This window comes from Prionailurus bengalensis, chromosome A1, assembly GCF_016509475.1.
Source record: "Prionailurus bengalensis isolate Pbe53 chromosome A1, Fcat_Pben_1.1_paternal_pri, whole genome shotgun sequence".
Taxonomy (NCBI): Eukaryota; Metazoa; Chordata; class Mammalia; order Carnivora; family Felidae; genus Prionailurus; species Prionailurus bengalensis.
Window position 1 is genome coordinate 85,829,747 of NC_057343.1, and position 25,373 is coordinate 85,855,119.

Below are 25,373 nucleotides of genomic sequence, written 5' to 3' on the forward strand. Positions count from 1 at the left end.
GATACTTATATTAGCTACCTATAACAAGCTTTGCCTTCCTCAGAACTTTATTTGAGTGGCTCAAATGAGCAGAGAAGTATCATTAGATATTTAAGGAGATTCATTATCAAGAAAAATATAAACCCAAATAAACAAAAAAGTGAAACTTGGAAGAAACAAACACAGGGCAAGAAGAATAATTAATGTTAGATAAATTAATTTTAATATATATGAAAGAAAATATAAAGTGAAAAAAAAGGGTATGCAGAAATTTAATTCATAAAACCAAAATATAGTCTTGTTAATTAAAAATGTGATGACTACTTAAAAATATCAATAGAAGGGTTAAATGATCAAATGAAGAAATATTCATGAAGGTAGCATAAAAACACAAAAGAATAAAAATAAGATAAAATAGAATTTATCTAGGAGATTCAATATTGAGTAATAGCAGTTTTATAATTGAAGAACAGAGAAAATAGAAGAAAGACATAATCAATGCAATGAATCAAGAATATTTCCCAGAGCTAAAAATCATGTGTGGTCACATTAAAGAGCTTCCTGAGACCCTTGAGGTCAGTAGATGAAAAAAAAATGTGCTGTTTGGTATGCTCAAAATACATAATAGATTCACATGCCCCTCTAAAAAGAAAAATGTGTCAGGGACCAGAATGACATTCAACTTCTTAATAGCAAACTGAAAGATAATTGGGCACATTTTAAAATATAATAATATAGCTAGCCAACATTTTATTCATGCCCATCACCCATTTAACCCATCCCCCACACACCTCCCCTCCAGCAACCCTCAGTTTTTTCTCTGTATTTAAGAGTTTCTTATGGTTTGCCTCCCTCTCGGCTTTTTTTTTAAGTGTTTATTTATATTTGAGAGAGAGAGACAGAGTGTGAATGGGGGAGAGGCACAGAGAGAGACTGGGACAGAATCTGAAGTAGACTACAGGCCCTGAGCTATTAGCACAGAGCCTGATGCAGGGTTTGAACGCATGAGCTATGAGATCATGACCTGAGCTGAAGTCCAATACTTAACCGACTGAGCCACCCAGATGCCCCTCTCGGTTTTTATCTTTTTTTTTTCCTTCCCTTCCTCTATGTTCATCTTCCCCCTCCTAAATTCCACATATGAGTGAAATCATATGGTATTTGTCTTTCTCTTTTTTTTTTTTAACGTTTATTTATTTTTGGGACAGAGAGAGACAGAGCATGAATGGGGGAGGGGCAGAGAGAGAGGGAGACACAGAATTGGAAACAGGCTCCAGGCTCTGAGCCATCAGCCCAGAGCCCGACGCGGGGCTCGAACTCACGGACCGCGAGATCGTGACCTGGCTGAAGTCGGACGCTTAACCGACTGCGCCACCCAGGCGCCCCTGTCTTTCTCTTTTTTTGCTTAGCTTGATACACTAATTCTATTCACATCATTGCAAAAATATGTCATTATTTCATATATATATATATATATATATATACCACATTTTCTTTATCAGTTCATCAGGTGATAGACATTTGGACTGTTTCCATAATTTGGCTATTGTTGATGTGCTAGTTCAAATTTATTCAGTGAGATTTTGTAATTAATTCATTAGTGCATGTGTGTTGACTCTCCCTTTTCAAATCCAAAAGAAATTAAACAGTAATTCATATTCTTTACTATGTCTATGAAAATAGACTGCTGTGTCATTTCCCATAAACTGCCCCATGGAAGAGCTCCAGATGTTATTTGAGCCTTCATTCTACTGGTTCTGTGGAAAAGGGGAAGATAAATGAGACATTGCTGTGCTGTAACTTCTAATATGGGGATAGCTATATGTTGCTTGTTTGTGATAGTAAATTTCTGCTTGAAAAAGAGAGAACTAAATGGTTTATCCAGTTTGTAGAAATTATGAATTAATTTTTGGCTAAAAGGAAGTTATAAGAACATTTCCAATCATGACAAAACAAAACAGAAGAAAACAAACCTCAGGTTTCCTCATTTTCTATCATAGGCAGAGCAAAATATATTTATACTTGTTTGGTATAACTTTATATATTATATATTTGGTATAACTGTGTACACACACACACACTCATATATACATATACATATATATACATATGTATATATATAATGTTATATATTTATTATAGTTATACCAAAGCACAGAAGTATGATTGATTTCCCCTTGTGACTTCTGCTTCTGAACCTTCCAATTTATACACTAATGATTCCTGGGAATTTGAAGTCTCCTGAGGCATTAAAATCCCTATTATTCTACATCCTCTCTTCAATGTTTCCCAGGCTTCTCTCCAGAGTAATGATCATGTCATCTCCATAAAAACCTTTCTATAGAGCAGTTTAGGTCCTTTGGAGTTACATAGGAAAGGACAAAGCTCAGAAGGTATTCCCCTTATCTCTCTCTCCCATGAATTGCTCTCATGACTTATGACATTGAGTAGAGTCACCCAGAACCCACCAGTTTTAAGCTGGACCTCTTCTGGGGAAAAGATCAAGAAGATTAATGGCAGGTAGAAATCACAAACCAGAGTAATTTGCTGGAGTTAAACCATCTATAAACAGACAACTTTAGCTTCTTTGATTCTACACTTGGCAATATGCCACCAAAAATAGTAAGGATCTGCATATTGTATTTCTTCTGACACTTTGTTCAGTTCTCAGAGTGTCCATTAGTTTTCTAATTCACAACATTCTTTGAAATACTTCAGAAGGTACAGATACACACACACAAATAGAGAAGCACCAACTTGGTTCTTAGAGAAGTTAATTTAATGATGTCAGGACATACTTGGAAATTAGCACATGGCACACATTGGCCAATTCAAATAGATATAAAATTGTATAATTATAATTTATTTCTATTGGAATTATCTTATAAAATACACTACATAAAATAAATATTGAATTATACTTCAAATAAAATAACAGGTATGCATATGAAAAATCATACAAAATAGAATGAGTAAAACATAGCCACATCAGTGACCCATAGAGTAAAGAAGATATTTTTAAAGTTTGTTTATTTATTTTTGAGAAAGAGAGAAGAAAGAGAGCAGGGTTTGGAGGGCAGAGAGAGAGGAAGAGAGAGAATCCCAAGCAGATCTCACGAATCCTGAGCCAATATTAAGAGACAGACGCTTAACCAACTGAGCCACCCAGATGTACTCAATACAGAAGATTTTTAACTGCAGTAAGTTAATCAAAGAAAATGACCTGAAGAAATAGTATGAATTAAACTTGAAATTAACTGACAGGCAAAAGTAAGGAGAGAAAGCAGAAAGGCATTCCTAGGTGACAGAATTTGTGAAGGAAAAACAGCAAGGACAAAACCAGGCATAACATAGAAAGTCATTTTATCATTCAGGACCAAGACAAGATATAGTAACTGGCTGTAGTACAAAATTTGGATATGGGAAAGACAAAAACTGAGGTGCTAAAATTGAAAGCTAAAGTAATATGAATGTACAATCAAAACATTTTATTGATATTATGGGTAATCAGGCACCAGGAACCCACTTCTGTCACTGCCACCATGCTAATTATGTTCTATAAACAGCAGTGAAATACAGCATTTTTTTATATTACATGTATAATGATAACTGTGACATTCACAATGTAGTCCAAATAACTAAGTTTCCTGGCACAAAGTGATTGTATTTTATAGTATAACTTAATTGTGTATGTGTATAATAACTATGTATGATATGTATAACTACATATAATAAATAGATATATAACTATGTATATGAATACATAAATATATAAATTGGAGATTCACAGACAACAATTGAATCTTGAAAAAAATATGTGATGAAATTGTCCAGTTGTGATAAACCAGATAAGGAAATTATACATAGATATAAAAACATACATGCCACAGAGTTTGTACAATATTTAACTGCAGAGTAGTAACTGGGAGACAGGAGATACCTAGGATACTGTTAAGGAATTAAGTTTAAAAATAAGCTAGTGCAAATTGTAGGGCTTTTGAAAACCAAGCTAGATTTGTAGAGTATTCAATAGATAAATAAAGAAAATATTTAAACTTTTTGGGAAGAGAGGGATAATTTTAAAGAGTGACTAAAGATCACTAGCTATGGGAAATTTAAGAAGAGGAAGAATTGAAGGTGGAGGGAAAGAAAGGAGGAAGAGGTCAATGGACATAAAGCCAAAGCCAGGGTTAAATGCATGAGTAGACAGAGTCAACAATTATACACATTGTGATTAAACAGGGAATTAGGTGATATTCTTAAATACAAATTATTAACAATTTTAATAATTGTTAAACTATTAACAATTATTATAATTGGGGTTTTCTGACTGTCCCCATCTTGAGAGGATCCTCTTTGTGGTCATTCTGTCATTCTTCTGTAGTTTTATTCTTTGGACACCAAAAGATTTTATGTTCTCAAAATAAATAAAATGCATTTTATTTATTTATTTATTTATTCATTCATTCATTCATTTATTCATTTATTTATTTGAGATAGCATGAGTGGGAGAGAGGGGCAGAGGGAGAGACAGAGAGAATCTTAAGTACATTTCACTCTCTGTGCGGGATCCCATGCAGGGTTGATCCCACACCCCTGGGATCATGACCTGAACATAAATCAAAAGCTGATGCTCAATTCACTGAGCCACCCAGGCACACCTATTTGTTTATTTATTAACTTACTTTATTTACTTATTTTTATTTTCTTCAAGTATTTTCTTGTTAAATATTAGTAATGTGGAGTTTAAAATTCTATTTTATATAAAAATTTGAGATTAGGTTTTTTTTAATGATGATTTAAAGAAAATGACTTTAACCTATATGACATTTAAAGATAGTGTTTTAATTAACTGGGGTCTGATCTACTACCACTTTTGGCAAATGGCCAAATCTTAGGAAATGGTGGTTTGTAACCAAATGGCACAAACAATAAGAAACCAGAAAAAATAAAAATGAAAATAAAAGATTTTTCCAGGACAAAATTAACAGTGATAAGAAAGAAAAGAGGAATAAAAGAGCAATTTCCCCATTTTTTTTTCAAGGACTTAACCTTTCATTTCACTCTGATATACAAAACAACAGTAATCACTAAGGAAGGAAAAAACAAAAAAAATAAGGAAGCCATATTTTAATAGTTATTTCACTTAGTTTGTCATGAATTTGTGTAATAAAATTTTATCTAACTTTTCCCAAATTCTAAAAAAAATAGGGTTAAATATATCTGCTGGAACCACTGGGAATTTATTAAACTATTGCAAAAAAAAAACCAAACAACTAATTAACATGTGAATCAAAGAAAATGATCTGCAGAAATAGTGTGAATTAAACTTGAGATTAAGTGATACATGAAGATATGGATAGAAAGTAGAAAGACATTTCCAGGTGACAGAAAATGTGAGGGAATGAGAATACAGGGTAAATACCAGTGACTGGAGTTGTAATATGAATGTGATATAATCATTTACATCTTCAAAAACTGGATTTGGAATGGAGAGCGGGGGTGATTCAAGAGAAGTAAATACACAAGGCACTGTATTACCTTGTGAAAAGTATGATATCTGGGCATGACTAGGTTAGATATTCAACTTCTAAAAGATTGATCATAGAGGACAACTGACATCATGATCTCCGGTAGTATCGAATAGGTGGATAAATTCACATCTGGTCCTGGTAATTAAAGATCATAAGAACCAGAGAACCCAACATATGCTCTCTCAAACCTGACATATTAGGGATATATATTTGGGAAAAGGTGAAATTTCACAGGAATCAATGACTGCCAATTGTTATCAACCACTTCGAAGCAGCTTCAGGAATATTCAGAAAATGTATTCACTGAAAAGGAAAGAAAATGAATTTCTCTTAGGATGATATCACGACTTTCTACCTAGAGTAAGGGGCAGTACAAATGGACATGTCTGGCTTGTTCACATATGGCCTGGATCTGTATATTTAAGAACTAGAGGAAGAATGCACAAATTTTCTATTAAAAAAAACTATCTTATTAAAGTTTTGTGAGATACTTACATATTCTAAAGATATTGTCCATTTTCAGGAAAATGTCTGTAGTACATGTCAGTTTATTCTTTATTCTTTTTTCTAATTAATAATACTTATTTCTTAATTTTCATCAAATATTTTGTATTTTTAAAAATGGTATTCAAGTTTTATGTTCTGTTTTGAATAGATTACTGATGACAATTATAAAACTTTCCATCTAGTTGTTTCTATTTTTTAAGGTTTTAAGATATGCACACAGATATGCACACAGGCTTTTATTATAAGTTTCAAAGATTGTGGCATAAAGAGTGGCTAATGGCTGTGAAATACTTTTTCCCCCAATTTCCCATTCTCCTGAGGTACAGTAGAGATGGATGGAACAAATGACAGCACTCAGGGAAATTTCATCCTTTTGGGGTTTTCTGACCGTCCCCATCTCGAGAGGATCCTCTTTGTGGTCATCTTGATTGCATACCTCCTGACTCTTGTGGGCAACACCACCATCATCCTGGTGTCCCGACTGGACCCCCACCTCCACACTCCTATGTACTTCTTCCTCACCCACCTATCTTTCCTGGACCTCAGTTTCACCACCAGCTCCATTCCTCAGCTGCTCTATAACCTGAATGGCCATGACAAGACCATCAGTTACACAGGCTGTGCCATCCAGCTCTTCCTGTTTCTGGGTCTGGGTGGTGTGGAGTGCTTGCTCCTGGCTGTCATGGCATATGACCGGTTTGTTGCAGTCTGCAAACCCCTGCACTACCTGGTGATCATGAATCCGCATCTCTGCAAGGGCTTAGTGTCCCTTGCTTGGGGCTGTGGTGTGGCCAACTCTTTGATTATGTCTCCAATGACTCTGTGGCTACCCCGCTGTGGATATTGCAAAGTAGACCACTTCCTGTGTGAGATGCCTGCCTTGATTCGGATGGCCTGTGTCAATACAGCTGCAATTGAAGGCATTGCCTTTATCCTGGCAGTGGGCATTGTTCTGTCACCTCTGGTGTTTATCCTGATATCCTATGGCTACATCGTGAGGGCTGTGTTAAGTATCCAGTCATCCTCAGGGAGGCACAAAGTCTTCAACACCTGTGGCTCCCATCTCACAGTGGTCTCCCTTTTCTATGGAAACATCATCTACATGTACATGCAACCAGGAACCAGCTCCTCCAAGGACCAGGGAAAGTTTCTCACTCTTTTCTACAACATTGTCACACCGCTCCTGAACCCCATGATCTATACCTTCAGAAACAAAGAGGTGAAGGGGGCACTGAGAAGATTAGTTTTGGGAAATCTGTCTTTAAGGAAGAGATTATAACCTAACACAATGATAGCAATTATTTCTTATGTTAATATCCTACACTATATTGATCTTGCATTACTACCATCTGCTAGAGTTTGGGAATATTTCATCACACAGTTTATGGTCCATCTTTAGTTTTCTTTTGTGCAAGTCATGCAGGAGTATATAAATTATAATATTCAAAAATGGTTATTCTCAAGGAATATCTGTTGACCATTACTAACGTACAAATATCTAGATGGTTAACATACTATACTAAAAAACAGAGCCATGTTTTCTAGTCAGTCTAGAAAGCAAAGAGAGAAAATTGAAATGAAATTTCTTTTACCCAGACTTTCTGAAATGTTTAACCATTATAGAATATTGAATATTTTATTATAATCATTCACCTTTACAAATTTTGATAAGATCTGTCAACATGGATAATAATTTATATTTCACTATCATTGTCCTACAACAAAAGCAACAAAAACAACAAAACACTCTCACAGAAAAACGTAGCTAATATTCCTTATTATCTATTTAATGATTCAATAGCAATTATTGAATGGCTTTTGTATTGCAGGCACTGTTCTAGGTGCTGGATTAAAGCTTTGATCAAAACTGACAAGGTCCCTTGGGGTGCCTGGGTGGCTGAGTCAGTTAAGCATCTGGCTTTTGATTTCAGCTCAGGTCATGATCTCATGGCTACTTTGTGAGACCAAGCCCTGTGCTGGGCTCTGCACTGACAACATGGAGCATAGTTGGGAATCTCTCTGTCCCTTTCTCTTTGCTCCTCCCTGCTCCCTCTCTTCTCTCTCTCAAAATAATAAGTAAATAAATAACACTAAAAAGAAAAGACTGACACGATCCTGATTTTGTGAAATTTAACTATTAATATCTATGCTGGTGACAATAAATGACAAAGAATAAAGCTTTCATTGAGAGATAATGTAAATAAAATTAAAAATATGTATACATATATATTGACATTTATATTGATATCATGGGAAGTAATCAAGAAGTTGGGAAAGGTGGAATGTTCTGGGAAGGTCTCTATGGAAATACTATTTTAGTCACATCCAGAGGATGAAAATGAAGACCTGTCACAATCATTCCAGAAGAAGGGATGTTAAATTTAAATTTTGCCATGTAAGAGGAGGCTTGGCATACTTTGAGTCAGAAGAATGGTCATTGTTCATGGAGTGGGGTTCTAAAGAGATAATAGTGGAGATAGAATCAAAGAGGTAGACAGAGAAGGCCAGAACATGAAGAATACTACAGGTAATGTTACAGACTAAGGCAAGAAGTAGTGGAGAAAGTAAATAATATGATTTTTCAATTTCACGGGTCCACTCCTTCTGTTGTGCAGAGCATGGAAGTTTTGGGACAAAGATGAGGCAAAACAGACTATAGCAGTAAATGAGACAACAGTAGCTAATGGTTTGCAATAAACAGTATCAGTGAAAAGAGTAAATTTATAATCAAAGATGTATTTTAGAGATCAAGCCAGGAGTATTTTCTAATGGAACTTGTAGAGTGAGAACTTATTAGGAATTAAGAGTGATGTAATTTGCAATTTGTAATTTTAGCAAGCAGGTGTTGATTAGAACCTTTTCTGGAATGGGAGTGATTGAAGTAAAAGCAAATATACAGTTGGGGTAGGGATTCAAATGTTCTTTTTTAGACAAATTATGTTTAGAATAAAGAAAAAACAGTCAAACAAGGATATCAATGTGGTAGTTATGTAAAAGGTCAGGACCTCAGGTTAGAAAGGCAGCGTTGGTAATATTAATTGAAATTCACCAGTATAAAGATGTTATTTAAATGCATATTTTACTGCCCATTTATGGAGTGGAAATAGATAAGATAACTGAAGTAAACAACTTATACTAAGGAAAATAAAAGAAACAAAGAAAGAGACTAGTACTAAGTTCTAAAATGAATTAATGTTTCCAGCACCTGGGTAACTCATTTGGTTGCATCGCTCTTGGTTTTGGCTGAGGTCATGATCTCACAGTTTTGTGAGTTTGAGCCCCATGTCACACTCTGTGCTGCCAATGTAAAACCTGCTTCGGATTCTTTCTCCCTCTCTCTCTGATCCTCCCCCACTCACTCACACAGTCTCAAAATAAAAAATAAACTTAAAAAATAAAAAATTAAATGAGTTAATGTTTAGAAATCAGAGGAAAAGGGATAAGCAAATCATTAAAATTGGACAGTGTGGTAAATTGTTTGCAGATATGACTATTACCAGTTCCTTTCATACTATGCATGTCTTTTACGCCTTCCATCCACAAACACTTCAGTATGGTCTGGTCATGTGACTTGCTTTGGTCAACAGAGTATTCTAGTTGTAATGTATGAATCCTGGGCCCAGTTCACCAGAGTCCTGGCTGCTAACTATTTTGATTTATTGGGATCTAAGTTCCATGTAAATAACCTCAGGCCACACTGATAAATGCTGACAGGCAATATGAACAGAGATAGATCCAGATAGATCCAGTCATTCCACCCTCCAGTGCTGTGAATGAGGTCATCCAACCAGAGCCAAACACCTAGCAAACACATCCTTTCAAGGTCCACACAGCCAGAACGTGGAACAAAGATGAACTATTCTGGATAAGCCCTGTAAGATTTTCTGATTCATAAATAAGAACAATAATAATGTAGTTTCCATTAGATTTGAGGATGATTTTATTGACAGTAATAAATAATAATCAGAAAATAAAAGAAAATGAGTTTTGTTGTTGTTTGTTTTTGTTTTTGTTTTTGTTTTTTGTTTTTGTTTGAAACCAAGTTCTAGGTAGAGTCAGCAAGTGTTTGGTATGCTGGTAAGAAACTTACAAGAGGAAACATGTATGTGACCCAACAAAGAGATGTTAGTAACATTGACAATTCTTTCAGAGAATTAGTTGAGAATAAAATTTCATTTGGAGTGTGAAAAAGAAGAGAGATGAAAAAGTGGAAGTTTTTACTAGAATACTCTGAGGTATGAAAAGGAAACAATACTTCATTATGGAATGTTTTGATTCATTTAAAAATAGTATATACTAAATGGGTCTGCAAACTTAATCTAATATTTAATTTTTTTAACATTTATTTATTGTTGACAGACAAAGAGAGATAGAGCACAAACAGGGAAGGGACAGGGAAAGAGAGGAAGCTAAAAATCCTGAAGCAGGTTCCAGGCTCTGAGCTGTCAGCATAGAGTCTGATGTGGGGCTTGAACTCATGACCTGAGCTGAAGTTGGACACTTAATCGACTAAGCCACCCAAGTGGCCCCTGAATCTAATATTTAAATTAAGAAAAAGGCTCTTTGGAAGTCAGAGGAAGTTTCTGGTATGAGGATTGAGGTCTTTAAAAATGGCAAACATTGGTGAATTCAAAGCTTTCAATAAGAACCAGTACATTTCTCAGTTGTAATAGGCCAAAAGGTATTGTATATAAACAGAGGAAAGAGTATTTATTATGGAAATAATGCATTGAGTTCTTCACTGTTTTGATTTCCTCATTACAATGTAAGAATTAGTCATGAATTGGAGCATATGGAGAAGTTGAATAGTGACAGAGAAAGTAGGTTGATATGAAGAGTGAAAAGAAGGTAAAATGTAGTCTTTTTTTTTTTTTCAACGTTTATTTATTTTTGGGACAGAGAGAGACAGAGCATGAACGGGGGGAGGGGCAGAGAGAGAGGGAGACACAGAATCGGAAACAGGCTCCAGGCTCTGAGCCATCAGCCCAGAGCCCGACGCGGGGCTCGAACTCACGGACCGCGAGATCGTGACCTGGCTGAAGTCGGACGCTTAACCGACTGCGCCACCCAGGCGCCCCTAAAATGTAGTCTTTTATTAAAGTTTATTTATTTTGAGAGAAAGCGGAGGCAGGGACAGAGAGAGAGGGAGAGATAGAGAAAATCTCAAGCAGGTTCCATGCTCTCAGCACAGAGCCCAACACAGGGCTCAATTTCATGAACCAGGAGGTAATGACCTCAGCCAAAATCAAGAGTCAGATGTTTAACTGACTGAGCCACCCAGCACCCCAGTAAAATGTAGTCTTGAATGGGAAAATTAAAATATCTCTGTAGTCATATCTTATCTCTTGCTATGGTTTATTGTCCTTTATCATTTTTGAAGATGTATTTAAAATAAAACAATTTAGCACAATTTAAAAATTATTCTCCAAAGTTATGAAACTTTTCAAATATTGGTGAACTGTTAGCAGGCAGTGGAATTCTTCCAGGTGTGAAGGTGATAGAAGAGAATGTGTGTGATAGAAGAGAAAGCATATCCTTATTACAGATTTGGAATCAATAATTTATGGTAATATTGGTTGCAAATAACATAACAAGGGATTTGAGTTCCTGGAGAGGTCAAAATCGTTGGTGTGAAAATATGTGTTAAATTTCTGTTGTTAAAATAGAGACTACGAGGGCTCCTGGGTGGCTCAGTTTAAGTGTCTGGTTTAGGTCATGATCTCACAGCACGTGAATTCAAGCCCCTTCTCGGGTTCTGTGCTGACCACTTAGAGACTGGATCCTGCTTTGGATTCTGTCTCTCTCTCCCTTCTCTGCCCCTCCCCCGCTCACACTCCGTCTCTCTCAAAAATAAATAAACATTAAAACATTTAAAAAATAAAATAAAATACAGAAGAAGAACAAAATGTATCAAAAATATGAAGGCACTTTATTTAATAAAGTAACAAATATCAGTATGGAGGAAATGCTTGTTATGTTGAACTCCTATCTGTTGACCTCAGAATAACTTCATCCTCCTGCCAGTTCCTTATGGTCATAAGAAGACTGTTACATCTTCAAATAATTATTGGTATGAAAGGAAAAAAGCCATGAGAAATTAAAAAAAAAATAGTGATTGACAGCACTTAAGAGTGGCCTTTGCCACTTTCTGGCAAAACTCATCCAAGATTTTTCATTTAAATCTAATTGATCATTTATAGTTGAATGGATATCTATAAGGGTTAATACTTTTAGCTAATCATTTGATTCCCACAATGAAACTATCAAAGTCTCTTAATAATGAGGATGATTCTACATAACAGAGTCAGACGTCAGAAGCTGATATGCCTGAAGTCCATTCCTAAAGAATGCTGTTACTGTCAGGGAGCTCTAGAGCAATAGCTCTCCATTAGACTTACCTTAGGGAAGATTTAAAAAAGTAATAAAGGAGTCACAATTCAGTCTAATTTTATCAACATCCCTGGGAGGTAGTCGAGGATACAATTCTGTATAGCCAGAGTTTTATTCTAGGTCCAAAAATTACTATATCCAAAACTGTGGTTTGTTGTCTGAGGGGGATAGAAGAAAAATAATGGAGTTAATCAAGTCAGGGGTCAGAAAGCACATGGATTCGGATGCATAAGTCATAAGAAGCTTGAAGTCACCAAGAAAGATAAATGAAGATGTGATGTAGATGACATCTTTGAACAAAATAAAGTGGGCATAGTTTTATCTCATGATGGTACTCCAACATAGTTGTTGGGTCAATGCATGAAAAAGTCAATGAAAATAATAAAAGTAATAACATTTACATAGTACCTGTCCTTCTAAGTACTTTAAAGGGTTTTAAACTGAGCCTAGATTACAAAATCGAAAACAAACTTCTAAGTCAGTGAACATAAAGGCAAACAGTATCCCAGATAATAAAATACCATGATTTTATTTTATTTTATTTTATTTTATTTTATTTTATTTTATTTTATTTTATGTATTTTAATTTTTATTTAATTTTTAGAAAGAGAGAGACCAAGACAGAGACAGAGCAGAAGTTGGGGAGGGGAAGAGGGAAAGGGAGACACAGAATCTGAAGCAGGCTCCAAGCTCTGAGCTGTCAGCACAGAGCCCATTGCAGGGCTCAAACCCATGAACTGTGAGATCATGACCTGAGCCCAAGTCAGCTGCTTAATCATCTGAGTCACCCGGGCAAACCTTATTTAAATTTAATTTAATTTAATTTAATTTAATTTATTTTTTTATTTTATTTCATTTCATTTCATTTCATTTCATTTCATTATTCCTTTTCTTTTCTTTTTTTCTTTTCTTTATTTTATGTTTATTTAAGTTTATTAATTTATTTTGAAAGAGACAGAGAGAGTGTGAGTTGGGGAAGGGCAGAGAGAGAGGGAGAGAGAATCCCAAGCAGGCTCTACACTGTCAGCCCAGAGTTTGATGTGGAGCTTGAACTCATGAAACCATGAGACCATGACCTAAGTTGAAATCAAGAATCAGACACTAAATGGACTGAGCTATCCAAGTGCCCCTACCATGATTTTATTAATGACTGCATTTTAATAGCCTGCTTTAGTTCAATTCTAAATAATATGAACATACTTTTAAATACCTGGGCTCATTTATTGCTAGTTCTAGGGGAGGAAAAAATTCCTCAACTCATCTTAGGTTCAGTGACTGGGAGTCTCCAAATAGAATGACAGAAGACAGATTAATAACACAAAACAAATAAATTAATTAAATGCATCACATATACATGAATAACTCCAAGAAGCAGTTAAAATTTGAGTTTATATAGCATCTTAGCAAAGAATGAAAATTTTGGAGAAGAGACAAGAAAAAGGGAAAAAAAGTCTTTGGGCCTTTAGTGATGGCAAATTGTGGATAATCAAGTATACGGGGGAAACTGATGATAGAATATGGCAAGTTTAAAGGTTTGTTTTTGGGGGCTCCTGTGTGGCTCAGTTGGTTAAGCATCTGACTTTGGCTCAGGTCACAATTTCATGGTTTGTGAGTTTGAGCCCTTCATTAAACTGTCTGCTCTCTGCACAAAGCCTGCTTTGGATTCTCTGTCCCCTTCTATCTCTGCCCCTCCTTCACTCTCTCACTCTCAAAATAAACATTAAACAAATAACAATAAATAAAACATAAAAAGTTTGTTTTGTAGACTCCTCTGGTGCTATCTCTGGGTTGATAAGGATCTTGAGTTGTCTCCAGTGATTAATTTCTGTCCTTCTTATTAGACAGAGGATGGGGGCACCTTTACAAAATTATGTCCTGTTTTTAAGCATAGAGTGGAATTTTTTTGTACTGCTTTTTAATTGTCTTTGGTTAAAAATAATCAATAAATCAAAGTGGCACATTTTGGGGTGAAATATTTCACTGCTTTTCATTCTTCCATTCCCCTCTATAAAGGGAGAGAAAAGCATTAACTGGAACATGCAGAAAAGAACACATAGAAGACATGAGATATGGAGAATTTTTGCAATGCACACATATTCACACACACACACACACACACACACACACAATATAAAATACTGTTGAGAGAAACATAAAGTATTATGAAAGGAAAGGAATTACATGTTCATGTATTTTAAAGCTTCAACAATTTTAATTGAATTTTTATTTCCACATAACGGTATATTTACATGCCATTAAAAATGCAAAGAGAAGTCCTATGTATACCTTACCGAATTTTCCCAATGATAAAATATTTCAAAACCTTAGCAAAAGATCACATGCACAATAATGTCATTAATACAGACCAGATGCAGAACAGTACCATCACCACAAGAATCCCTTTTATATCTACATCCACTCTATATCCTTCAGTAAATCCCAGAATCACTTAACTGTTTTCTATTTCTAAAATGTTGCCATTGCAAGAATGTTGTATAATTTGAATAATATGGCATGTAAACTTCAAAAGGTGATTTTTTAAAGGTCTAGGCAATTATTTAGAGGAATTTTAGATTCACAGAAAAATGCAGGAAAAAGTACAGAAATTTCCCATATAGCCCCCTTCCCCCCCTGGGGGGTTTATGCATCCCCCACAGATGCATATACACTGTCATTATTAACAATCCCCGCCAGGGTAGTGCATTAGCTATATTTGATGAACTTACACCCACATATCATAATCAGCCAAAGTCCATGTTTATAGTAGAGTTTACTTCTGGTGTTGTACATACTGTGGGATTGGACAAATGTATAATGCCATGTACACATCTTATGCACCATAGAGAGCATTTTTACTGACCTAAAGATTCTCAGTGACCTTTTCACTCTCTCTTACACCAATCTTTCCTCTCTTTACCCTACCCATATTGTTACCTTTTCCATAATATTATACAATTGGTATCATAAAGTATGCAGCCTTAAAATATAGGCTATTTTCACTTAGTAATACACATTTAAAATTCATCCATGTCTTTTCATGGCTTGATAGATTACTTCTTTTTATCAGTAAAAAAGCATTCCATTGTTTGGATGTATCAAAGTTTATTTATCATTTTCCCTGGAAGTATAGCTGAAACTAAAGTGTGTATAAATTAGGGGGATTTGGGGTTCCACACACACAAGGTACTTTGGCAGGATAGCTGAAGTGGATGTAGACCCAGATATTTCATGATTCTGTACAGAGTGTGCCCTACAGGGGTGGCTGGAGCTGAGGTGTTTTATAGGCTAGGAGGCCCTGGGGCACTCCATGCAGTGGGTACCCTCTGAGGAAAGTTAAATTTAATATGGGTATGAGTGGCTGTGGTATCTGGGTTCTCCATGAAATGCATGCCCTTACAAGACAGCTGATGATGACTTGTGTGCAAACTGGGCTGTTCCAAGGTGCTCAGTGCAAGGGAGTTCCATGGATGGCTGACTACAGTCAATGTAGGCATGAGCCAGGGGTTCATGGGTCTCTGTGCACAGGGGCACACTGGAAAAGTGGATAGATCTGAAGTAGATATCACCCAGTGCATTCTGGAGTGCTCTGTGTCAAGGGTGCCCTAGCAAGCTGTCTGAAGCCAAAGTGGTATGAACCTGGAGTATTGTAGTGGTGCTTTGCACATTTGTCACCTTGGCATGAAAGCTGGAACTGCAGTTGGTGCTAATCAGGGTGTTCTAGTGAGAACTGCCCTGTGGCCACCTTGGTGGGATGGCTGGATCTGGTGTAGTCTAGGGCCCCTGGGCTCTCTGAGGTGCAGGTCAGTTGGGATGCTCCAACTGTGCATTCACTGGTCTGTGCTTTCAAGATGTAGGGGTATGTAAACGTTGTGTCTTAGCCAATCCCACCCCAAGAGTGGTCTGGCAGCTCTTTCACCTTTTGGGAGAGTTCTAGATCTGGCTCTCTTATGGGTTAATTTTTCCTTAAAAGCTCAACTTTTTTTTAAGTTTATGTATTTTGAGAAAGAAAAAAAGGAAAGAGAGAGAGAGAGAGAGAGAGAGAGAGAGAGAGAGGGAGAATTCTCCAAGCAAGCTCTTCACTGCCAGCACAAAGACCGACATGGGCCTCAAACTAAAGAACTGTGAGATAATGACCTGAGCTGAAGTCAAGAGTCAGATGCTTAACCGATTGAGCCACACAGGCACCCCTAAAAACTCAGCTTTTTAATTGTGCCACAGTGTGACAGGGGCAATGTGAACTACAGGACCTGGGGCTTGTTGAAGCAGCAACCTGGCTATGGGGTCCAGACCCTGCTCTGGTCTGCACTTTCAAGATGGTGGGAGGAAGCATAAACCATGTCATTCTCCATTCTTCCTGACCCAGAGAGAGTTCCAGTAGCCCCTCTGCAATTTGGAGGAGTTTGGGGCTGGCTATTTTATGAACTAGTTGTTTCTAAAACTGACTGTTTTCTGTGCCCAAGGAAAGATAAATCTTCCCACTTCCTAAGTAGTATCCTTCCCCATGGCAGTTCAAAACATCAGGGGTGGAAGTCCCTTTCATTAACGTGTCTCTGTCTTTATCACTATTCTCTTTCTATATTCACTCTTTGATTGCACAGATGTTCAGTCAGTCTTCAGTTCTTCTGGAGGAATTGCTCTATAAATAGGTGTAATTTTTTGTGTTCTGTGGAGGAGGTGAGTTAGTGTCTTTCTATGTCACCGTCTTATACCAGAACTCTCTTCTCATGTGTTTTTTATATAAGTTATTGAATTCTTTATCCCTGACTGGTTCTGTTTTATATTTTCTATCTCTTTGTAGAAGTTCTCACTGAGTAAATTCAGTGCCCCCCACACACAGATCTAGTGAGTGACTTTATGACCATTACTTTGAATTCTTTATCAGACATATTGCTTATCTCAGTTTTATTTAACTCTTTTGCTGTGATTTTGTCTTGTTCTTTCATTTGAGACATATTTCTCCTTGTCTTCATTTTATCTAATTCTCTGTGATTGTTTCTATGTGTTAGAAATGTTTGCTACCTCTCTTTTTCTTGAAGGTAGAAGAGGTCCTGTGGTGCCCTGTAGCACAAGGCTCCTTGGTGACAGGACCAGGTGGTCTGGTGTTGTCTTCTGTGTGGTCTATGTATGCTCCACTGTTGTGGTTGAGCCACATTTGTCTTCATCTTCATCACCTGCAATGACCCACTTTGCTTGCTGTGGGTGCACAGGTCAGGCTTTGTTTCTTTCACTGTCAGGTGCCTGCCTGAGGCCATAGTGAGCTCACAGATGAGAAGGGAGAGCAGTCTAGAGATCTTCAATTAATCTCTCTGCTTCAATTGTGGGCAAGCAACAAGGCTGGCCTGTTGAAACTGCTAATGAGCTGTTGTGTGGGGTTATCTCCCCCATTTCCCAGGGCAGGAGTCACTTTGGACTGGTGCTGGCGAGTCAGAGATGCTTTGGGGAGATACCTACAAAGGCAGGCAGATTGACTGTGGCTTGTCTGCAGGGGCACATGAAGGTGGGGCTCATGGTGTTAGTCAGAGACGTGGACAGTGTTAGTTCTGGTTCCCACAAGTGTCTGGCTATCTAAGCTGGCAGAGAGGAAAATTAATGACATCCACCAGCACTTTTGTACCTACAAAAGTCTCCTGAATATCCCTGACCCTCCAGTGCATGTTCTCAGATTAGTAAATAAATCTCCACGTATACACCAGATGCTTTTCAAATTGTTCTTTCTGTGCTGTATGTCATACAGGGTTATTTATTAGGTTTGGTCTTTAAAGGTGAGGACTCAGTTTCATTTCTCACTTGCTTGTCCCAGAGTTAAGTCCACTGATTTTTAAGTATGCAGGGTTAGACCCTGCTGATATTAAAAGCTCCTGAATTTAAGCCTCACTGATTTTCAAACCATATGTTATGGGAACTCATTTCCCAATGCAGGTCCCCAGTGACTAGAGTGCTTGGAATGGTGTCTGAGCCTCTCATTTCTATGTGCTTGTGGTGTCCTTACTGTTTGTGATTAGTCTTTCCAAGGGGAGGTTGGTTCCCAATTGTGTCTCTGCCTCTTCCACCCTTTATGATGTGGCCTCCTCTCTAGGATTAACTGTAGAAGGTTTACTGTCAGTACTCTGATCATTTTAAGTTAGTTTTACAAATGTAGCTGTTATCTCAGTGTGTCTATGGGACAAGGTGACCTCAGGATCCTCCTATCCCCACCTTTTATTTCTTTTTCTTTTTCTTTCCCAATTGTTCTTGCTAGAAATTCTAATGCTATATTATTAGAAATGATGAAAGGTATCATCTTTCTCTTGTTTCCAAACACAGGGGAAATGCTACATTGTTAAACCATTAAGTATAATTAATGTAAGTTGTGGGCTTGTGATATATGGCTTTTATTATCTTGAGGTAATATATTGTTCTTTCTGCTTTTTGAGTGTTCATTTTGTTTTATCATGAAAGGGTTTGACCTTTGTCAATTGCTTTTCTGCATTAGTTGAGATAATTAAGTTTTTTATTCCTTTTTTCTATTAATGTGGTATATTACATTATGGATTATTGCATATTGAATCATCCTTGAATTACAAGAATAAATTGTATTTTTCATGGTGTATTATTGCTTTAATGTGCTGCTGCCTTCAGTTTCTTAGTAGTTTAATGATGATTTTTGTGTCTGTATTCAACAGATATGTTGTTACATAGAATTTTATTCTTGTAGTAACTTTCTGTCGATTTGGTATTAGATTAATGCAGTCCTCACAGAATGAAATAGGACTTTATTCCTTTCCTAGAATTTTTTGAAGAGTTTCAAAAGATTAGTGCTAATGTACTTTCATATATTTAGACATTTGATTTTAATCTGTGTGTTGTTGAGATGTTGTGATTACTGTTTCAGTATTCTGTTGTTTTATTCTTCTTTAATTTAATTTTTATTTTGTCTGGTATTGATATAGCCATCTCAACTCTCTTTTGAATATTGTGTACATATTCATTTTTTCATTTTCAAATTGTTTGTGTACTTGGATCTATAGTAAGTGTCTTCTAGACATTTAGTTGGATCATTTGTTTAAACAATTTTGCCACTATATGCCTTTCCATAGGGAATTTAACCAATTTATTAAAAAAAATAAGTTTTGGGGGCACCTGGGTGGTTCAATTGGTTAAGCGTCTGACTCTTGACTTTGGCTCAGGTCTTGAACTCACAGTTTGTGAGATCAAGCACCGTGTCAGGATCTGTGCTTACAGAGCAGAAGCTGCTTGGGATTCTCTTTCTCTCAAAATAAATAAATAAATAAATATTTAAAAAACTAAGTTTTTATTTAAATTTCAGGTAGTTAGCATACACTCTAATACTAATTTCAAGTGTACAATACAGTGATTCAACACTTACGTACAACACCTGGTACTCATCACAAGTGTACTCCTTAATCCCCATCACCTATTTAACCCATCCCCCACCAAACTCCCTTCTGGTAACTGTCAGTTCATTCTCTATACTTAAGAATCTGTTTCTTGATTTACCTCTTTGTCTGTTTACTTTGCCTTATTTCATTTATTTTGTTTCTTAATTTCCACATAGGAGTGAAATCATATGATGTTTGCCTTTCTTCAATAGCTTTATTTTACTTAGAATAATATTCTCTAGCTCCATGCATGTCATTGAACATGGCAAGATTTCATTTGTTCTTAAGTCTGAGTAATATATCATTGTATATATATACCATATGTTCTTTATTCATTTTTTTATTTTTATTTTTGTTACTATGGAATTTATTGTCAAATTAGTTTCCATACAACACTCAGTGCTCATCCCAAAAGGTGCCCTCCTCAATACCCATCACCCACCCTCCTCTCCCTCCCACCCCCTATCAACACTCAGTTTGTTCTCAGTTTTTAAGAGTCTCTTATGCTTTGGCTCTCTCCCTCTATAACCACTTTTTTTTTTCTTCTCCTCCCCCATGGACTTCTGTTAAGTTTCTCAGGATCCACATAAGAGTGAAAACATATAGCATCTGTCTTTCTCTGTATGACTTATTTCACTTAGCATAACACTCTCCAGTTCCATCCACATTGCTACAAAACGCCATATTTCACTCTTTCTCATTGCCACGTAGTACTCCATTGTGTATATAAGCCACAATTTCTTTATCCATTCATCAGCTGATGGACATTTAGGCTCTTTCCATAATTTGGCTATTATTGAAAGTGCTGCTATAAACATTGGGGTACAAATGCCCCTATGCATCAGCACTCCTGTATCCCTTGGGTAAATTCCTAGCAGTGCTATTGCTGGGTCATACCATAGATCTATTTTTAATATTTTGAGGAACCTCCACACTGTTTTCCAGAGTGGCTGCACCAGTTTGCATTTCCACCAACAGTGCAAGAGGGTTCCTGTTTCTCCACATCCTCTCCAGCATCTATACTCTCCTGATTTGTTCATTTTAGCCACTCTGACTGGCATGAGGTGATATCTGAGTGTGGTTTTGATTTGTATTTCCTTGATGAGGAGCAACATTGAGCATCTTTTCATGTGCCTGTTGGCCATCTGGATGTCTCCTTTAGAGAAGTGTCTATTCATGTTTCCTGCCCATTTCTTCACTGGATTATGTGTTTTTCAGGTGTGGAGTTTGGTGAGCTCTTTATAGATTTCGGATACTAGCCCTTTGTTCGATATGTCGTTTGCAAATATCTTTTCCCATTCCGTTGATTGCCTTTTAGTTTTGTTGGTTGTTTCTTTTGCTGTGCAGAAGCTTTTTATCTTCATGAGGTCCCAATAGTTCATTTTTGCTTTTAATTCACTTGCCTTTGGAGATGTGTCAAGTAAGAGATTGCTGCGGCTGAGGTCAGAGAGGTCTTTTCCTGCTTTCTCCTCTAGGGTTTTGATGGTCTCCTGTCTCACATTCATGTCCTTTATCCATTTTGAGTTTGTTTTTATGAATGGTATAAGAAAGTGGTCTAGTTTCATCCTTCTGCGTGTTGCTGTCCGGTTCTCCCAGCACCATTTGTTAAAGAGACTGTCTTTTTTCCATTGGATATTCTTTCCTGTTTTGTCAAAGATGAGTTGGCCATACTTTTGTGGGTCTAGTTCTGGGGTTTCTATTCTATTCCATTGGTCTATGTGTCTGTTTTTGTGCCAGTATCGTGCTGTCTTGATGATTACAGCTTTGTGGTAGAGGCTAAAGTCTGGGATTGTGATGCCTCCTGCTCCAGTAAACCTTCAAAATTATGTTGGCTAGTTGGGGCCATTCGTGGTTCCATACAAATTTTAGGATTGCTTGTTCTAGCTTTGAGAAGAATTCTGGTGCAATTTTGATTGGGATTGCATTGAATGTGTAGATAGCTTTGTGTAGTATTGACATTTTAACAATATTTATTCTTCCAACCCATGAGCACGGAATGTTTTTCCATTTCTTTATATCTTCTTCAATTTCCTTCCTAAGTTTTCTATAGTTTTCAGCATACAGATCTTTTACATCTTTGGTTAGGTTTATTCCTAGGTATTTTATGATTCTTGGTGTCATTGTGAATGGGATCAGTTTTTTATTTGTCTTTCTGTTGCTTCATTATTAGTGTATAAGAATGCAACTGATTTCTGTACATTGATTTTGTATCCTGCAACTTTGCTGAATTCATGTATCAGTTCTAGCAGACTTTTGGTGGAATCTGTCGGATTTTCCATGTACAATATCATGTCATCTGCAAAAAGTGAAAGCTTATCTTCATCTGTGCCAATTTTGATCCCTTTGATTTCCTTTTGTTGTCTTATTGATGATGCTAGCCCTTCCAACACTATGTTAAACAAGAGCGGTGAGAATGGACATCCCTGTCATGTTCCTGATCTCAGGGAAAAAGCTCTCAGTTTTTCCCCATTGAGGATGATGTTAGCTGTGGGCTTTTCATAAATGGCTTTTATGATCTTTAAGTATGTTCCTTCTATCCTGACTTTCTCGAGGGTTTTTATTAAGAAAGGATGTTGAATTTTTTCAAATGCATTTTCTACATTGATTGACAGGATCATATGGTTCTTATATTTTCTCTTATTAATGTCATGTATCATATTGATTGATTTGCGAATGTTGAACCATCCCCGCAGTCCAGGAATGAATCCTACTTGATCATGGTGAATAATGCTTTTTATGTGCTGTTGAATTCAATTTGCTAGTATCTTACTGAGAATTTTTGCATCCATATTCATCAGGGATATTGGCCTGTAGTTCTCTTTTTTTTACTGGGTCTCTGTCTGGTTTAGGAATCAAAGTAATAGTGGCTTCATAGAATGAGTCTGGAAGTTTTCCTTCCCTTTCTATTTCTTGCAATAGCTTGAGAAGGATAGGTATTATCTCTGCTTTAAATTTCTGGTAGAGGGGCGCCTGGGTGGCTCAGCCAGTTGAGCAACCGACTTTGGCTCAGGTCACGATCTTGCGTTCCGTGAGTTCGGGCCCTGCGTCGGGCTGTGTGCTGACAGCTCGGAGCCTGGAGACTGTTTCTGATTCTGTGTCTCCCTCTCTCTCTGACCCTCCCCTGTTCATGCTCTGTCTCTCTCTGTCTCAAAAATAAATAAACGTTTAAAAATTTTTTTTAAAAATTTAATATAATTAAAAAAAAATGTCTGGTAGAATTCTCCAGGGAAACCATCTGGTCCTGGACTCTTATTTGTTAGGAGATTTTTGATAACTGTTTCAATTTCTTCACTGGTTATGGGTCTATTCAAGCTTTCTATTTCTTCCTGTTTGAGTTTTGGAAGTGTGTGGGTGTTTAGGAATTTGTCCATTTCTTCTCGATTATCCAGTTTGTTGACATATAACTTTTCATAGTATTCCCTGATAATTGCTTATATTTCTGAGGGATTGGTTGTAATAGTTCCCTTTTCAATCATGATTTTATATATTTGGGTCATCTCCCTTTTCTTTTTGAGAAGCCTGGCTAGAGGCTTATCATTTTTGTTTATTTTTTCAGAAAACCATATCTTGGTTTCATTGATCTGCTTTACAGTTTTTTTAGATTCTATGTTGTTTATTTCCACTCTGATCTTTATTATTTCTCTTCTGCTGGGTTTGGGGTGTCCTTGCTGTTCTGTTTCCGTTTCCTTTAGGTGTGCTGTTAGATTTTCTATTTGGGATTTTTTCTTGTTTCTTGAGATAGGCCTGAATTGCAATGTACCTTCCTCTCAGGACTTCCTTTGCTGTATTCCAAAGCATTTGGATTGTATTTTCATTTTAATTTGTTTCCATATATTTTAATTTCCTCTCTAATTACCTGGTTGACCCACTCATTCTTTAGTAGGGTGTTCTTTAACCTCCATGCTTTTGGAAGTTTTCCAGACTTTTTCCTGTGCTTGATTTCAAGTTTCATAGCGTTGTGGTCTGAAAGTATGTGTGGTATGATCTCAATTCCTGTATACTTATGAAGGGCTGTTTTGTGACCCAGTATGTGATCTCTCTTGGAGAATGTTCCAAGTGCACTCGAGAAGAAAGTATATTCTGTTGCTTTGGGATGCAGAGCTCTAAATATATCTGTCAAATCCATCTGATCCAATGTATCATTCAGGGCCCTTGTTTCTTTATTGACCGTGTGTCTAGATGATCTATTCATTACTGTAAGTGGAGTGTTAAAGTGCCCTGCAATTACCACATTCTTATCAATGAGGTTGCTTATGTTTGTGAGTAATTGTTTTATATATTTGGGGGCTCCCATATTTGGCACATAGAAATTTATAATTGTTAGCTCTTCCTGATGGATAGACCCTGTAATGATTATATAATGCCCTTCTGCATCTCTTGTTACAACCTTTAATTTGAAATCTAGTTTGTCTGATATAAGTATGGCTGCTCCAGCTTTCTTTTGACTTCCAGTGGCATGATAAATAGTTCTTCATCCCCTCACTTTCAATCTGAAGGTGTCCTCAGGTCTAAAATAAATCTCTTGTAGACAGCAAATGGATGGGTCTTGTTTTTTTATCCATTCTGATACCCTATGTCTTTTGGTTGGAGTATTTAGTCCATTTATATTCAATGTTATAGAAAGATATGGGTTCAGAGTCATTGTGATGTCTGTAGGTTTCACATTTGTAGTGATGTCTGTGGTACTTTGTCTCACAGGATTCCCCTTAGGATATCTTGTAGGGCTGGTTTAGTGGTGATGAATTCCTTCAGTTTTGTTTGTTTGGGAAGACCTTTATCTCTCCTTCTATTCTAAATGACAGACTTGCTGGATAAAAGATTCTAGGCTGCATATTTTTTCTGTTCATCACATGGAAGATTTCCTGCCATTTCTTTCTGGCCTGGCAAGATTCGGTAGATAGATCCGTCACTAGTCTTATTGGTCTCCCTTTATATGTTACAACATATTTATCCCTAGCTGCTTTCAGAATTTTCTCTTTATCCTTCTATTTTGCCAGTTTCACTATGATACATCATGCAGAAGATCAATTCAAGTTACGTTTGAAGGGAATTCTCTGTGCCTGTTGGATTTCAATGCCTGTTTCCTTCCCTGATGTGGGGAGTTCTCAGCTATGATTTATTCAAGTACACCTTCAGCACCTTTCTCTCTTCCACCTCTTGAGTCCCTATTATACGGATATTATTAGGTGTCATCGCATCACTTAGTTCTGTAATTCTCCCCTCATACTCCTGGATTTTTTTATCTCTCTTTTTCTCAGCTTCTTCTTTTTCTATAATTTTATCTTCTAATTCACCTATTCTCTCCTCTGCCTCTTGAATCCAAGCTGTGGTTGCCTCCATCTTATTTTGCACCTCATTTATATCATTTTTTAGCTTCTCCTGACTGTTTCTTAGTCCCTTGATCTCTGTAGCAATAGATTCTCTTCTCTATACTTTTATCAAGCCCAGCGATTAATTTTATGGCTATTATTTTAAATTCATTTTCTGTTATATCGTTTTTGATCAATTCGTTAGTTATTGCTACTTCCTGGAGTTTCTTTTGAGGAGAATTCCTCCATTTCATCATTTTGTATAGTACGTGGAG

General features: G+C 36.7%; 1 protein-coding gene across 1 annotated transcript; it reads left to right on the forward strand.

Annotated features, from left to right (window-relative positions):
* The first annotated feature begins 6,351 nt into the window (after positions 1 to 6,351).
* On the forward strand, positions 6,352 to 7,299 carry LOC122479035 (olfactory receptor 2W3-like). The gene has a single exon (XM_043572962.1). It carries the CDS (start codon positions 6,352 to 6,354, stop codon positions 7,297 to 7,299), a length of 948 nt encoding a protein of 315 aa, XP_043428897.1.
* The last annotated feature ends 18,074 nt before the right edge of the window (positions 7,300 to 25,373 follow it).